Raw genomic sequence first — 17,571 nt, forward strand, 5'->3', positions numbered from 1 at the left:
CACTCTGGTTCAGGCCAACTTAGGTCAGTAAGCATTGATTGGCAAAAAAAAAAAAATATTATGTTTTATATTTGGAAAACAAGGGGAGAAGTTTAGGAAAATAGAAGTGATTCCTAAACAAGGGAGTTTAAGACTTTCTCAAGGGGCATGAACTCCTTGTTTCTATCAAGAAAGGATGGGAAATTTTGTTATTTGGGCAACTTTCTGTTTTTGGCTTGTAAGAGCACTGGTGGTCTATAATAGGTGGGACCTTTCTTACGGGCTCCTCGATTTAGACCCTTGAGTTCTCTCACAGAGGATTACAGCCAGGAACATTCCCTAGAGCCCCAGAACCTGGGAACAGGAAGTTCCAGAAGGTTTCAAGCAGGAAGAGAGTCCTGCCTGGAATCTTCCAGAACATTCTACATACCTTCAAGCAGAGGGGTTAATGAAGTTTTTAACCATCCAATTCTAATCCTTTCCCATGGCCACTCCACTTTGGTGGTATCTATATCCACCTGCCTTGGTCTTTTTCAAGCTGGAGCAGAACCCTGAGGGGCCTTAGACCCTACCCCCTCTAAAACTGAATCTGAGCTCTCTGAGGGAAGGTGAGGTGTATGGAAGGACTTTTCAAAGACCCCATCCAGTTTCATGATAGCACTTTTCACCCTTCCATGTCCCTCCATTGCTTGGGTTTTTCCTTTCTCTTCTTAACCTACACTAGGGAGGGGAGGTTGAACTTCACCTGCCAGGGGCTCCTCTCCAATTCATGATAGTTGAGGAAGGCTCAAATATGCCCAACCTTAGCCCCTTTTCTTCTTTCAGTTATAAACAAAAAAAAACTGCCTGAAAGCATGGATCAGGAATAGGAAGCCAGAGCAAGAAGGGCCCAGCCTGCCCCAGGCTGTGCTTAGAATTTGGGTGGTCTCCCAGAACGGTCTTCTGTCATCTCAGGCAAGCACCCTGTAGTTCCAGTGTCCCTCAGCCTCCAGCAGCTCAAGTGCTCACTGTGAGCAGAGGAGAACCAAGGCCAATGTGGGATGGAGGTTCTCAAATAGGCACTATCAGTGTGCCACCATGTGGTAAATATCTGGATTTGAAGGGCTCTCAAAAGCTCAAATGGGCCAGTCTCTCTAGCTATTGCCTAAATCTCTAAAGATGCCATCAAGCAGTCACTCAGGCACTGCTCACGCATCGTTAGTGATGGCGACTATCTACCTCCAATAGCAACCCTGGCTTAAAGAGCCTCATACTGAGCCAAAATCTGGCTCCCTGTGGTTTCCATCCATTGATCTTGGCTCTGACCTCTAGCTCTACACAGAGCAGTCCTTTAGAGATTCAAAGGCTAAACATCACACATGTATCTCAAATAGATTCTTCAACTGTTCCACATGGGACTTAATCCCAATCCTCTTTCTTATTACTCCAAAGGTGCTGTTTTGGGGGATCCCCCTTACAATGTAAAATTTCAGTGAAAAGTTGAGCCAACCCAACACTTCCCTCCTTCTAGATGGTTCTGTTCCTATTAACATGGACCAAGATCACATTAACTTTCACAACAGTCTGTCTGTCCCCTCTTATTTGCAAGACCTTCCATGCCTCCCTGCCAAACTTCATCTCATCAGATTTGACCTAAGCTGATTCGGGGCATGTTCCTGCTCTCCCATCTTCTTGTCCCACCACACTCAGCCAAGCTGGCCACGTTGTGCTTACCCTAGCTGAAGATGGATACCTTCAGTGCTACAGAACCCCCTCCATCATTCAGTGGGGGTAGTCATTTGGCAGGCCAGAGAAGGAGCGGGTACCATCCTGACTGGGCTTATAAGTGACCCAGGAAAAGAAGGTGTGTACAGGTGAGGCGACTAGAGAACAGTGAAGAAGCTGAGTGTGCTTCTGGCTAGAAGTGCTGGGAGTTAGGAAAGACTCCCATGGGTTGGTAATCAGAGGCTTCATGGAAGAGGCAGGAGAAGTGCTGGACCTGAAGGGCTTTGGATGGGCAGAGAGGAAAGGAGGGCATCTCAAGAGTAAGAAGCACAGTAGCTCAGATGCAGAGGCTGCAATAGCAGAGTGGCCAGTTTAGGGAGCAGAGAAGAGTCGTGCAGCATCGTCATCCTTATTATCACATTTATTGACGGCCCCTGGGAGGCGGGGCTGGGGACAGAACATACAAAGACAAGGACCTGCCCTCAAAAAGGTTCCATTCTAAGGAGACAGGACAGAAAAATACAGAATGATCTTTCCTGGGGATGGCCTACTCTCACTTGTACAGGTCCAGAAGCCCCTGGCCAACCTTGCCCCAGAGTATTGAGCATGAGTGGGGCACATTATAGCCCCAGGGCCATGATGTCCCTGACCCTGCAGCTAGGGCCTGACTACCTGGCTCCTAGGCAGTGGGCCCCAGGACTAGGGGAAAGGTAGGCTCAGGACATGATGGAAAACACTCCTGTCAGCCTTGGCATTGTGCAAGCCCAGTGGAGTGGCAGGGTGTAATAGGCCCCCCAGGCAAGACCCCTTGGGGGAAATGGGCACCTTCCCAGGTTCCCATGAGTCCTTTCACTGGGGCTTGCCCATCACCCAGGAGGCCCCAACAGGGAACAAAAAAAGGCAGAGTTTCCTCAGCGCCAGAGGCATAACACCCTGCCCACCCCACCCCCAGCCCTCTCTGGGCATCTTCCAGGTGACCCTCCTCCCCAGCTCAGCCTCCAGGGCCAGGGCCTACCTGAGGCCAGGGGAAGGGGCCTGCCCCTCCCCCCACCCAGGCAGTTGGGGAGGAGGAGGAGCCACGCATCAAGTTTATCTGGGCCCTCCACTGGGGGGCCATACCCTAGATCCTACCGATGGGGGGGCTCTGGCTGCGAGGGCCGAGGGCTCAGAAGGGGGGCTGGCCAAGGGGGCACCCGGGGGGAGCCCCCAACGGGGGCACTGGGCGGGAGTCCAAGGGGGGCAGGCTCCGGGGCACTGCTGGTGGCCCCCGAGCAGCCCCAGTGGGCAGGACAGCTGCAGCAGGAAAAGGTTTGGGGGGATCCGCAGCAGCAGTGGGGGCTGGCTGGGCAGACCGCTCTCGGCGCCGCAGCAGCTCCTGCAGCTTCTCAGCCTGGGTCCGCCTCAGGTGGGCCAGGGCACGACCTCGCTGGAAGGCGGGCAGGAAAGCCTCCAGGCTCTGCTCCCCCAGCAGCAGCTGCTCCATCTGCTCCTGGGACAGGATGAAGGGACAGTTTGGGAGGAGCACAACCAAAGACCAAGGACTGGTCCTCTCCCTCTCACCCTGAATCCCTTCCAACGGTGACCACAGCTGGGGGACGGACCACCTGAGTTCCAGCCTGGGTCTGCCCCTGACTTGCTGAGTGACTGCAGACAAATGTCCTCTACTCTCAAGCTTCAATTTCCTTACTATCACCAGACCTGCTGGGTCAGAGATGAGGCAGAAAAGAGATGGGGGGTTACTTGAAATAGACTTAGGTGTCTCTCGTCAAGGCCAGGGCTCCTCCTCCTCCACCTCCATTGACTCACTGAGCACAGTGCTCCCAAACCAGCAATAAGTTTGTCCCAGCTCCTCTACAGACCCAGCCTACACTGCTCTGAGACATTCACAGGGGAGACTCGGAAGGAGGTTGGGGTGTCACAGGTGGAGAGAGGAAGCCCTGCTGTCCATTGAGGTCAGCAATTCAGTGGGCTCTCCTGGGGGCCTGGCACTCAGGACAGACTTCCTGGAGGAGGGACCCTCAAGCCTGCAAGCTAAGAATGAAGGAAGGGTAATGATAGGATGGGTCTTTCTCACTGTCCCCAGACCCAGCCACCTCTCCCCTCACCTCAGCCTCCTGCTCAGCCTCTTCCAGCTCAGCCTGCAGCCAGCCCAGTGCACAGTGGGGGCTCCAGCGATGCATGCTCTCCTCTGAGGGCCACAGAGGGACAGAGTGAATAGCCCCTGCCCTCAGGGCCTATCACCCGGGAAAGACAGGCCAGAGCCCCAGGGCCCAATCCTGACTCTCACTGACCGTGTGTGTGATCCTGTGCTTCCCTTCCCCTCTCTGGGGCCTCAGTTTCCTCATCGGTACAATGTCCATGGGATCAGTTCGTGCACCTCCCCCCAAGATCCTGCCCCCAGTCCTAGTACAAAACAAGAAGCAGGGGCTTTGTCTCCTAGAATACCCCATGTCCTTGGGTATTGGGCTCCCTTTTCTCCCACTGCCTAGGGCCCCCCTCTGGCTTCTCCAACCCAGCTCTGTTCACCAACTGCTCACTTTCCCAACTCAGTTTTCCAGGAGTAGCACCCCTTGAACTTGCCCAGAAAATAGGTCTGCCCAAGTCCCATCCTTCAAAGCCTAGCACTTCCCAAGGCATACCAGCCAGATTGCCAACTGCCCCCCACCCCAGATGGTTCTCCCAGCTTTCCCCTCACCCAGTCGCTGCAGCTTGTCCGCACAGCTCTCAGCCACCTCTTGAAGCTCCTGGTATTTGATGGCCAGGGCAGCCCGGCCCATCTCCAGGCGGGGCCGCAATGCCAGGTTCTCCTTGGCTAGCACGTAGTTGGAGGCCAGGCATGCCTCTCGCTCCAGCTGCAGGCCCTGGAACTGCCACCAGAGAAGAGCCAAGAGGCGCACTCAGGGAGTCTGCGTGGGCAACAGTGCCCACGGGCAAAGCCAAAGGCACCCCAGTCTCAGGATGGTGAGCCAACAGGTGGAGGGACTGACTGCAAGAAGCCCAGACAGGACTTTGCCTTAAGCTCTCTCTCTGGGCCTCAGTTTTCTCTTCCACAAAAGTGAGCTAAAAACAGCTACCTTATAGGGCTGTGGTGAGACTTGAAGTAAGGAAAACTATGAAGGCTTCTACAAATGTTAGTTAATTTTTAATTTTTCAATTAATATGTCTGCTTAGGTCCCTGAGGAGTCCCCCTCCCTCCTCTGTCCCATTTTCCATGCATGGGCAGCTTCCCTCTCATTCCAGGCCTTTGTCTGCTTCCTCCTCAGGTGTTTGTGCCAAAAATGCTCCCATCCCTGCTCTGACTCTCAGTGGTCTTCGCCCTGTCCCTGCATAGTACCCCCTCTAGGCACCCTTTCTTCCCCTCACACCCCTCCTTTTGCCCTGCAGTGGAATCCCCACACCCCCAAGCAATACACACCCCTTTTTCCTCCCTAATCCCTTAGCACCTACTCCCAGCTTTTCTTCTCTTGCAGAAAGCAGACCCCGCTTTCTTTCCTAGCTCTAGAGAATGCTTTTTCCTTCTTTCTAGGAGAGCCTGGCCACGTCCAGCCCTCCGAAAACACACACACTACCTCCCATCGGTCCCTCAGGATGCACATGCCCCTCTGGCTCTGCCTCAACAGCCACTTTCCTGCCCCCCCTGCCTCCTGCCCTGCCCCCAGCCAACCAGCCAAGCCTGTCTCCTGTGAGCAATAACTTTCTCCTATGGTGGCCTACAGAATACACACCTCAGCTTTCAGTATCCCTCCCCAAAGAAAGACACAAAGCCCTCTCTTGCACCCCCAGAATGCGGACACTCCCCCAATGGTACCTCCAGGTGTCAAATAGGCCCCTAGTTCTCCCTATAGAAGGCGCCTCCCCTCTCTGGTCCTACAGAACGTGGGTGTGTGAGCCAGGGGCCCCCTACAACACAGCCACCCCTGTCCCTGGAACACACCTCCCCAGAGCATCTGCTGTAGGACACGCCTCGCGGCATCCCGGGGGTGCACGGGCGCCTCCCTGGGTCTCCGGCGCCCCACCCGCCCCAGGCCGGCTCCGGGCGCCCCCTCCCCCGGGGGCGGCTCCGCGGGGCCCACTCGTACGTGCCAGGCTCCTGCGCCCACCAGCGGCCCCGCGGCCTGGCCCGCGCGGCCCTTTGGTCGCTCGGCAGGTCCGGCAGGCCGCAGCCCGTCTCCTACGCCCCCCGCCCGCGTCCCTCGCGCTACCTTCCTGCTGAGCCGCACGATCCGGTCCAGCTTGGGCTCATCTTGAAGCAGGTCCCGGAGCTGCCCGGTGCTGAGGATCCCAAAGCGCCCCGGGCTGCCGGGCTCCGGCCCCGCCCGCGCCGCCCGGGCCCGGTACATGCCGCCCGCCCGCGCCCCCAGCTCGGCTGCTGGCTCGGCCCGCACGGCCCGCTCCGCCCCGGCTCCGCTCCGCTCCGGCTCCGGCTCCGGGATCCGGCTCCGGCTTCGGCTCCGGCTCCGGCAGCGCGCGCCGCTCCGCCGCCAGAGGGCGCCCCGCCCGCTCTTAAAGGGGCCACGGCGCGGGGGCTGGGAGTGGGGCGGCGGGGTGCTGCGGGGGGCGGGGCGGGTGGCGAGCTGCACCCCTGCCCACCCCAGCAGAGCAGCGCCCCGCGGCACCACGCTTCCCGCAGATCAGCCCGCAAACCCATCCTCCCACCGCCATCCGGATATCTGAGGTCTCCCCTCTCCGCATCCTTTCGGCCATCATTTACCACGCCCCCAGTCACAGACTCTCCCACCCCAGGCGTTTACAATTTGCAGGGCTATTTCACATTTCCTCCTTGGATTCGCACAGCAATTTTCTGAATTTGCCTGGGCACCAGGAGCTTCTGCTCTGCAGCTAACTTAGACAAGTGAGTCACCTCCCCAATCCTCAGTTTTCTCTTCTGTAAAATGGGGTGGTGATATACACTGTGAGGATTAGAGATAGTTAATGTTGAGTGCCTTATCTGTAATAATGAATACCTAATATATTGCTGTTATTTAAGGAGACGGATTCACAGAGATGATGTCACCTCTCCAAAGTCACATTACAGGTGGATGATAGGCAATCTTAATTCTTCTCCTCTGTGCAGGCTCCACAGAGCACGATGCCTGTCTATGCTGGGCGCTGGGCCAGGCCCTGTGGAGGCACTGTTTCTGCCCTCAGGGACTTCACGGTTTTAGGCAAATGGAGTCACATTCTCACTCAGCTTAACTCTAGAACAAGACAGAATGTCAGGTGTCACCACATGATGGCTTCCTATGTGAGTCCCATTGATGCCAGAAGATGTTATGTGCCTTATCTTCATAGCTAGGCTTGGCCAGTGCCATTTGTCAGAAAACAGATCTGAGAGATTAAGTCAATTGACTAAAATCAAACGGTCATGAGTGAGCTTGTTTCACTTCATCTCACTGCCAAGAAAGTACAGAGGTGGAACCAGGGGCAATCAGAAAGAGGTGACATTTGAGCTGGGTTTCAAGGATGAATAGGAGTTCTGAAGTTGAATGAGAAAATAATGAAACCAAAGAGAAGACCATTAGCCAAGGCACAGGGCCTGAAAGAGCCCAACAAGGACTCCTCCAGCCAGTGCACACTGGGCAGATGTCTGAGAAAGAGAGACAAAATCGATGGAGTGGGCCAGGACAGGCTTGTTGATAGACTATAAAGCCAACACTTCCACATTTTTATAACTGAAATTTGGTTTTCCCCTTCAAGATTCAACTGGAATATCACCACCTCCAGGAGACCCTCTCCACCTACCCAGGCTCTGTTTTGTGCCCCACTCCTTTGGGCTCCCACAGTCCCTGCTCTCTCTCCACCATGGTCCTGAGCATTAGCAAGAGCCTCTCGACAATTCCCAATTTTCTGGCTATGATCTCCTTGGTTCTGCTCTGCCTCCTCATGACCCATAAGTTTCCACAGGTCTCCTACACCAGAGGTCCCCAACCCCTGGGCCATGGACTGGTACCTGTCTGTGCCTGTTAGGAACTGGCTGCACAGCAGGAGGTGAGTGGCGGGCAAGTAAAGCTTCATCTGTATTTGTAGCCGCTCCCCAGTGCTAGCATCACTGCCTCACTCCACCTCAGATCATTAGGCATTAGGTTTTCATAGGAGCACCAGTCCCTGGTGCCAAAATGTTGGGGACCGCTGTCCTATACAATTTTCTTACAAGGCCCTTCTTTGGCCCTTCCCACTCTGGGCTCCAGGACTTCTTCACTCTAAGAGGCGCTGATAAGATCTGTTGAGAGGCCACTGCCTCAGCTTGTCCCCTCTTTCTCACTAATCCCTTTTTGTTTAGCCGAGTGGACACCCTGTCGAATGCCCCATAACAATGTCCTCGGTAAACCTTCCCCACAATTCTCAGACCCCGAACCTACTCCTGCCTGTCTCAGTAGATAATTCCACTGTCCATTACAGAGAGAAGCTTCTGCCATTTTCTGCCTCACTTCTTTGGATTTTCTCTGTATCTGCCTCAGTGCCCTTCTTCCTCACCCACTTCCAAGAAAGGCAGCTTCTCCTCATTGCAAAGCGAATCTAGGTAACTTCTCTATGGGTCTCACCTTTACCTGCCTCCTCCAAGATGCCTTGCCCCACTCCATTAGTTATATCTTTCTCAGCCTTTAAACACACCTCGATATTGTGAAAGTAACCTGTTATCGACTGAATGTTCATGTCCCCCCAAAATTCATATGTTGAAGCCCTACCCTCCAATATGATGGTATTCGAAAGTGGGGCCTTTGGGAGGTCATTAGATTTAGATGAGGTCATGAGATTGGGTCCCCCATGTTGGCATTAGTGTCTTTGTAAGAAGAGAAAGAGAGTAGAGTTCTTTGTCCATGTGAGGGCACAGCAAGAAAGCAGCTGTCTGCAAGCCAGGAAGAGGGCTCTTACTAGAAACTAAATCTACTGGCACCTTGATCGACTACATTCTTACTTCCAGGACACCTCTTTTTCACATTTGACACCATTGACCACTGTCTCTTTCTTGACTATATAGCAGTCAGAGCCCAGATATTTCATAGCCATCAGGTTGACAAAAACTAAAAAGTTGAGTAATAGGAAGTGTTGGTGAAAATATGAGTGACAGGAATGCTTATGCACTGCTAGTAGAGAGGGAATCAATTTACTTTGGAGAATAGTTTGACAAACTCGTAATTCAAAGATGCTCAGGCACACTACCCAATTGTTCCCTCTTTGGTAGACAGAATAATGGCCCCCAAAGATATTCACATCCTAATCCTGGAAGCTGTGAATATGTTACCTTCCATGGCAAAAGAAATGTTGCATTAAGTCAAGGTTCTTGAGATGGAGAGATAGATTATCAATCCAATGTAATCACAAGTATCCTTATAAGAGAGAGTCAGGAGAGTCAGAATCAGAGGAGATGTGACAGCAGAAGCAGAGGGTCAGAGACAGAGAAACTTTGAAGACACTATTTGCTTGCTTTGAAGATGTAGGAAGGGGCCACAGCCCAAGGAATGTAGGCAACCTCTAGAATCTGGAAAAGGCAAGGAAATGAATTCTCCCCTAGAGACTCCAGAGAGAGCATGCCTCTGCCAACACCTCAATTTCAGCCCAGTGAAACTCATTCGAACTTCTGACCTCTAGAGCTGTAAGATAATAAACTTGTGTTGTTTTAAGCCACTAGTGTTGTAATAATTTGTTATAGCAGCCATAGGAAACCAATACAAACTCCTAGGAATTTTGGCTCTCTTAGACTAAGAGGCAAGAACAGGAATGTTTATAGCAGCTCGACTTGTATGTAATAATGGAAATGAGCAGAGAACGGCTACACATGTCAACTTGAGTAAATCTCACAAACAATGCTGTGTGAAAAAAGACAGCCTCAGAAGAGCACATTCAGTAAAATATTGTTTATATGAAGTTTAGAGACATGCAAAACTATACTCCATATTGTTTGGGGATACATACAAAGTAAAAGTATGGGATCTGAAAGTACCAAATTCAGGAGCGTAGCTGTCTGGCAGAAAAGGGATGGAATCACAGAAGAGACAGAGGGGACTTCGATGGCATTGAGAGTTTGATTTCTTAAGCTGAGTGGAGGGACACAGGTGTACACTGTATTATTCTTTATAGTTTTGGTAAGTCTGAAAACTTTTATATAAAATTAAGAATTTTTTAGGGTCTATTTTTAGACCTTAGCTTTAAAGTCAGACAGACCTGGGCCCCATTCTGAGCTCTGCCACTTCCTATGTGACCAAGAGCAAATCCTTTAATTATATCATCTGTAAAACGAGAAGCTGAAGGATTAGATGACTTTATATAAGCATCTAGAATGATGACTGGCACTTAGTCAGTGCTCCAAAAACAGCAGCTGCAATGAGTTTATCTTTCTGGAAACATTCCCTTGGTTTATAACTCACAGAGAACGTACTATCTTCCAGGAACTTCCAGGAGATAACTGTGCAAAGGGAACGCTTCGCCTCCATGGTTCTTCTCCCTGCTTCAGTCTTTAAATTCACTTTTCTCCAAGGATCTGATCCCCAATCCCTTAAAAAAAAAAAAACTTTATTAAGATATAATTCACATGCCATACAATTCAACAATTTAAATTGTACAAGCGTCCCTCTCAAGGCCTTTACTCTGTCTCTGTCGCTGTCCTTGTCTCTCTCTGTTGTCGAGGTCCTTCTCGGTGCCTTTACTCTGTTTCTCTCTGTCTCTCATTGTCCCTCTCACTCTCTGTCTCTGAGAGGAGACCACGCTCTGCCTGTGGAGTGTTACCCCTTTTCTAATAAACTTTCCTTTTGACTATAAAAAATAAAAAATAAATAATAAATTGTACAAGCATGCAATGGTTTGTGGTATATTCAGAGCAACCATTGACACAATCAATTTTAGAACATTTTTTGATCACCCAAAAAGAAACTCTGCACCCATTAGCAGTCACTCTCCATTTCCCCTAATTCCACCCCCACCCCCACCTCCAGCCCTAGGCAACCACTAACCTACTTTCTATCTCTACAGATTTGCCTATTCTGGGCATTTCATACCAATGGAATCCTATAATATGTGGCCTTTTGTGACTGGCTTCTGTCATTTAACATAATATTTTCAAAATTCATTCATGTTGTAACATTTATTAGTATTTGATCTCTTTTGATTTTTTGGCAGTAAAATATATACATAACATAAAATTTACCATTTTTCAAGCGTACAGTTCTGTGACATCAAGCACATTCTCATTGTTGTGCAACCATCACAACCATCCATCTCCAGAACTCTTTTTATCTTCCCAAACTGAAACTCTGTACCTATTAAACAATAACTCCTTATTCTCCTCTCTCCCAGCCCCTGGCACCTACCATTCTGCTTTCTGTCTCTATGAATTTAACTACTCTAGGTACCTCACATAAGTGGAATTATACAGTATTTGTCCTTTTGTGACTGGCTTAGTTCACTTAGCTGAATGTCCTCAAGCTTCATCCATGTCGTAGCATGTGTCAGAATTTCCTTCCTTTTTAAGGCTGAATAATACTCCATCATATATATATAGACCACAATTTGTTTATTCATTCATAGGTTGATGAACATTGGGGTTGTTTCCATTGTTTGACTATTATAAATAATGTCGCTATGAACATTCACATACAACTTTTGTGTGACATATGTTTTTTTCTCTTGGTTATATACCTAACAGTGGATATTTGATAATTTTATGTTTAATCTTTTTTAAGGAAAGGCCCAGCTATTTTCCAAAGTAGCTGCACCATCTTGCAATGTATGAGAATTCCTATTTCTTCACCACCACTAGTTATGGTCTGTCTTTTTATTATCACTACACTAGTGGGTGTACTCTAGTGGGTGTGACCTCATATCTCATAATTTTGATTTGAACTTCTGTAATGACTAATGATGTTGAGCATCTTTGCATCTGCTATCAGTCATTTTTATATCTTCTTTAGAGAAATGTATATTCAGATAATTTGCTCATTTTTCAATTAGGTATTTGTCTTTTAATTGTTGAGTTGCTAAGAGTTCTTTTTTTTTTTTTATGTTTTAGGCAAGGCAATCCTTGGTTGACCTCACAGATTGCAAGGATCTTGTCAGCTTACAATCCCTTATTTTTTTTAATTTATTTTTTATGCCTACAGCACCCGGTCTTCCTAGGTGGTCTCCCATCCAAGTACTAACCAGGCCCGACCCTGCTTAGCTTCCGAGATCAGATGGGATCGGACTTGTTCAGGGTAGCATGGCCGTGGACAAGAGTTCTTTATATATTCTGGGATCTAGTCTTTTATCAGATGTCTGACTTGTAATTTTATCTCATTCTGTAGGGGTTTTTTTTTGTGATGGTGTCCTTTGAAGTACAAAAGTTTTTATTTTGATGAAGTCCGATTTATCTATTTTTATTTTGTTGCTTGTGCTGTAACATCACATCTAAGAACTCATTTCCCAACTCAAGATCATGAAGATTTATCTTTATGTTTTCTCTTAAGAGTTTTTATAGTTTTAGCTCTTCCATTTAGATTATCGATCTATTTTTGAGGTGATTTTTGTATATGGTATGTAGTAGGGATTCACCTTTTTCATATTGCCATCCAGTTTTCCCAGCACGCAAAGACACCCCCATTTTAAAATCTAGACCTCAGGTACACAGATGTAGATTAATCCTAATTCTTGTTGTTATTTTTTAAATACATTCTCATCTTTGGTCATATATGGCCTGCTTTTATTTCATTTATTTGTGGACTTATTAATATTTAATGAGCACCCAAAATAATTATTTTGATATTCATCCATGCTGTTGCATTTATGAACAGGTTGTTCCTTTTCATTGTTCCTCGCCAAATATCACTACTTGTTTTATCCCTTCATCTGTCGATGGACACTTTGGTTGTTTCCAGTTTTAGGCTTTTACAAATAAAGCTACTATGAGCATTTGTGTGCAAGTCTTTGTATGGATATATCGTTTCATTTCTCTTGACTAAACACCTAGGAGTGAAATGGCTAGGTCAGACAACACCTGCATGTTTAACATTTTAATAAACTGCCAGTTTTCCAAATTGTTTTAACATTCCCATCGCAGTGTATGAGTTCAGTTGCTCCATATCCTTACCAGCACTTTATATGGTCAGTCTTTTTTTTATTTTTCATTTCATCTTTTTCATTTTCACGTGTAGTTCCCTTGTTTGTTAAGATGGTTTTATTATGTAGGCACATGCATCTAAACAATATGTTATTTGTAGCTATTTTTGGAATTCATAGAAAGTGAAGGCTCTGACTTCAGCCATCTTGCCTTTCTGTTGAGGGACAGCCTTCTACCACATTATGATCATGTTCACCCCAGCATGGAGCTAGGCACACAGGAGGCATCAACCCTGGCTGAAGAAACAAGCAGCTGGACATCCTCAGCTGCCTCAGAGCTCTGTCATTTGCCTCATTAGAGGCTCGGACCTTACCTGCCATCCTGAGGACAACAGCCCGCTGGATGTCACCCAGTAGTGCCACTTCAATGCGGTATCTCCCAACTCTGCCCACCTTTAGTTTCCCCTGTACTCCCTTATTTGGTTTAGGGGTCAGCAACTTGCTAGGTGCTGAGGTTCAAACCAGAAAAACCTCCTGAAGCCTCCACTTTTCTTACCCCTAAACCTTCTCTCTGTTTCCAAATCCTCTTCACGCAATTCCGCTGACATTTACAAGCATGTTTTCTTGTTTAAGGTCTTGTACTGGGGCTAGATCCAGAGTTGAAGGAAACCCAAGCCCTTTGGAAAAGCACACAAAGAAATCACAGTGACAATAGGTCCCTTCACTCCACAAGTCCTCCATCCACCTCCCCAGTGTGTCTCACAGTCCTCACTCAGCTCAGGCAGTTGGGCCACTCCCGGGCTAAGGCACCACCCCATGAGGCCCTGGGCTCTCCCCTGCAGTACTTCTCCCTTGCTGTTCCCACCTTGGCCTAACACTCTCTCACCCTGTCCTCCGCCAGATGGGGTCTACATTTCTTTGTCTGATGCCTGTGCTCCTACCTGATTCTCTCCCTTTTTTCTTTTCCCTGATCTGATACTTAGCCTATAGGATCCCCTGCAGTCAAGCCAGATGCCTGATTAGTCAACTCTCCAGCTTTCTGCTGCATTTCCACACCTCTTCTGCTTTTCCCTAAGATGTCCCTCTACCTAGAAAGCCCTTCCTCCCAATGCCTTGTCCTGAAACTGTTGAAGAACTTACCCATTCTTCTTGGCCTAGCACAACCTCCTTCTCCACAAGCAGAATCAGTCCTTCCTTCCCAGCACACTCTGTCACAGCCCTGATCCCAGCCTGGCTTGTACTAGAGTTATTAAAGACTCACCTGTCCCCTGCTGTTAGACTAGAGGTCCCCTGAAAGCAAGAACAACATTTATATCATCTTTCCAGTCCTAGTCCCTAATACAGGATCTATTACACAGCAGGTGCAGGGCCAGGACACCTGGGCTCAAATTCCAGCTCTGCCGCCTACCTGTATGAACCTCAGAAAAATTACCCAACTTCTCTGTGCCTCTGTTTCTTCATCTGTAAAATGGGGAGAACCGCCCCCCCACAATCTGGTCATCAAAGGGATTTGATTAATTAATCTACATAAAGGAGTAGAGATTTGTTGAGTTGAAATGAGACCTTGCCCTCACTCTAGAGAATCTTCTTATGAAGGGGTAGATACTTTCTATTGATCTTCCAGAGATTTCCTCAAATGAGGGGACCCTCGTGCCTCCTCAGCTGCCATTAAGGAAGGCAGATCCATCTCCCAGAGGCTGTCTAATCCACCTCTCTTTTTTATCAGCATCAGAGTAATCACAAAACTCCTGTATGAGGCTTTCCAGAACTGGATTGCTTCAAAGAACTTCTCTCTGCGTTTCTCTGATGCGAAGGTCCTATGACCATAGCCATCCCCTTCACACTTTTTCCCATCTTCACCTTATTCTGCAAGGGATGCAAATACCTCCAGACCACTTCCTGGTCAGCCTGAGGTTTTTCACAGGGTGTAGCTGGAGGTAAGAGGGGCTCTGGAGAGAGAACATCTTATCCAAACTTCTCTGCCTCTCCTTTTTTGCATATGAGTAGAGTCAATCCAGGATGCTGAGTAAAATTTGAATTTTAGATGACATTGCGAGTAATCTTTTAGTATAGTTATGTCCCAAATATTACATGATATATACTTTAAAATATTAATTGTTTATCTGAAATTCAAATTTATCTGGGCATTCTAGATTTTTATTTGCTAAATCTGACAACCCTATGCATAGGGAAACTGAGGCCCATGGGAGTTAATACTTTGCCCAGTTGCAGAGTCAGTTAGTGACAGGACCAGGGCTATATCCCAGGGTTGCCCCCTGCCCTAGCTCAAACCCTACTCCCCTTACACACACACACACACACACACACACACACACACACACTGCATGATTTCATTCTCTGGGTCCTGGCTCTGACTGTGAATAGGTGTCCAAGTTAGCAGGACTGAGGCCCAATAGCAAGAGACCATGTGAAAGGAAGCTCATGGAGGAGAGGGCAGAGTGAAAAGAGAAAGTCCAAGCTGACCTACCAGGAATGCTAACTGAGTATGAGAGGTTTGGAAAGAACAGGGGGTGTCCTCATCTTCTCCCCAGGGCAGTGTGAATTTAGGCTGGGGGATGAGCAGGTTTCTGAATAACGCAGGGCCTCTCTGAGTCCAGCCCAATCCTCCAACACTTTCATGTCACAGGCCCCTGCATTCTACTTTCTGCCCTCATCAGGGGACTCCAGTGTCATCCTTGGCAGGGTTCCCTCAAAATCCACTGCCCTCTTCCAGCTCCAAAAAGAAGGAAGGAAATTCATGGTACCAGTAGGAACCGGTTCATCATCTGGAACATCAAACATCAACCTGTCCTTCCTTCTATTCACCCCAGACTGCCCACTCCTGGCCTTGTTCTGCCTGAGCCCTTCTCCCTCTGCCCCATGACATCCCTTGGAACTGGCAGGTGAGCCAAGGCTCTGAATCCCCCCTTCTCAGGTGGAGCTCACTCAGCAAGGCCTCTGAAGACTTGCACGTGTCCTTGCTGGACTCTAGGAAGTCTTACTCCTTCCTCTCTCTGGGCTGCTACCTGATGGATGTGAGGACCCAGAACCAGGATGGCAGGAGAAGAGGTCAGTGGGTTCCAAGAGACAGGAGAGGGTGAGGGAGGGAAGGTCAGGAAAGTGGTGGGGGTTCAGGGAGGCGGACAGAGGCTTAAGGTAAGGAGTGCAGGGCAGGAAAATGCTTCAGGGAGAGGAAGGAAGCTGAAGCGAAGAGAAGGACTAGGGGCGGAGAAAAGAGGGTTTCCAAGAGGGAATGGGAGTTCAGGGAGGGTAGAGATCTGTAGAAACAGAGGGCTCAGTAAGGACAGTGGGTGTGAGCAAGGGGAAGGCCGCGCTCAGGGAATGGAAAATCAGGGAGGGGGATTACAAGGAGGCAGAAGGCTTAGAAGGGAATACAGAGCTGGTGCCTAGGAAATGAATGGGGTTCAGTGAGCCGGCTAGAAATTCAAGAGAGAGAGGGAATTTGGGGACTAGAATGAAATTCGAAGAGGGGCTGGTGTTAGGGAGGTAATTGAGGCAGCTCCGCTCTGTGCCTGTCCGCTACCGCTTGGGCCCAGCCCCATACCTATGGCTCCTCCCTTCTCGAACCCAGCCGGCGTCTTGGGTGCCGGGCGCCAAGCCCCTGGGGAGAGGAGGAGGGGGTTAAAGGTGAGCAGGCAGGAGCGTGGGTCCCAGAAAGGGATTGGCAGGCGCCTGGGCCCATGCCCTGGGCCATGGCTGCCTCACGGGCCACAAGCCGGGTGAGCGGCTGCTGCCCACGTGCTATGGAGAGAAGGAGGTACCGGATCAAGGGGCAAAGGACACCCTGAGCCGAGGGCGGGTGGCGGGGCGGGCGGGGCGGGCAGTGTCCGCAGTCCACACCCGCTGCTAAAAGCCAGGCCAGCGGTGCAGCGCAGAGCACAGAGCCCTCTGCCGCCTGCGCCAAGTAGACGCCGAGAGCTTCCGCTACCCCGAAGCATCCCACGGGGACGCTGTCTGGGGACCTTGTGGCCCTGGCTGGGACCCACCCCACCGGAAGATCCCGCGGAATCCAGGTGAGGGGCGTGGAAAGGATCAGGTGGATGCAGGTGCCTAGCCTAAGGGGAGTCGGAGCTTCCCCTCTGCGGGACCTCAGTCTCCCTTCCACCTGTTAAATGGGGAGGGGCACTTTTATGACTCTACTGGGCCGAAGGGGTTAATACTCTTGTGGACCCGCCCCCCTCACTCAGGCTCTGCTATCAAGGGTTGAGAAGCAAACTCCTACCTCAGAAAGGGCTCAGGATCAAGCATACAAGATTTCTTCCTGTCCGACCTTCCAGGAGCAGAGGGTGAGGTACACACAGGTTCCTGCTGCCTCCTGGGTCCCTCTGGCTGGGCTGGGGTTGAATCATGGTCTAAGGGGCTCTCTGTGAAGTTGGGTGTGGGCCCAGGGAAGCAGGAGGTTGGTGGAGGGGTGGAGGGGGCGGTAGGCTGGCAAATGTATTGAAAAGAACCAATAGAGAAGCTGGTTCCAGGTAGGCCCTCTGATCATGGTGGGACAGGGAAGCCATGTAGATTCATAGCAACCAGACTTCAGCCAACAGTAGGGGCTAGAGAAGTGGCTAAGGGCATCCCACTGGTCTGGCTCAGGAAGGCCATGGCTTCCTTCTGGCTCCCAGGTACCCCACCCCCACATGTGTCTCCTGAGGCCACCCTGGTGGGCAAGGAGGCCATGGTCAGGCCTGGGCTGGGCTTAGGAGCTTTAGTTTGTTGTCTGTGTCTGACTGTGTGACCTTGGGCACATTATGTCCTTTCTCTGGGCCTGGCTCTCTCTCTGTGACATGGTGAGGCTTATCCCTGGGCCACAGGTGTGGGAATAAAATGGGACACCAACATGCTTTG

The 17,571-nt window shown here is 49.8% G+C and overlaps 1 protein-coding gene, 1 long non-coding RNA gene and 1 other non-coding gene across 3 annotated transcripts in view; all 3 read right to left on the minus strand.

Annotated features, from left to right (window-relative positions):
* Positions 1–2,086: 2,086 nt before the first annotated feature.
* On the minus strand, positions 2,087–6,154 carry VPS37D (VPS37D subunit of ESCRT-I). The gene is made up of 4 exons (XM_039849478.1): positions 5,886–6,154; positions 4,379–4,550; positions 3,789–3,871; positions 2,087–3,172 (listed from the first exon to the last, which is right to left on the minus strand). The coding sequence occupies exons 1-4, from the start codon at positions 6,021–6,023 to the stop codon at positions 2,849–2,851; spliced, it is 717 nt and encodes a 238-aa protein (XP_039705412.1). The 5' UTR covers positions 6,024–6,154; the 3' UTR covers positions 2,087–2,848.
* Positions 6,155–9,592: 3,438 nt separating this feature from the next.
* Positions 9,593–17,571, minus strand: part of LOC120591784 (uncharacterized) — a 44,148-nt gene continuing 36,169 nt past the window's right edge. Inside the window, exons 2-3 of the long non-coding RNA XR_005649997.1 lie at positions 13,268–13,388; positions 9,593–10,176 (exon numbers count right to left, since the gene is read on the minus strand). This is a non-coding gene — a long non-coding RNA (uncharacterized LOC120591784). The remainder of the gene's footprint in view (positions 10,177–13,267; positions 13,389–17,571) is intronic.
* On the minus strand, positions 11,769–11,887 carry LOC120591918 (5S ribosomal RNA). Its single transcript, XR_005650022.1, has one exon. It is a non-coding gene; the product is annotated as a 5S ribosomal RNA (ribosomal RNA).

This window comes from Pteropus medius, unplaced genomic scaffold (assembly GCF_902729225.1).
Source record: "Pteropus medius unplaced genomic scaffold, Ma_sr-lr_union100, whole genome shotgun sequence".
Classification (NCBI taxonomy): Eukaryota; Metazoa; Chordata; class Mammalia; order Chiroptera; family Pteropodidae; genus Pteropus; species Pteropus medius.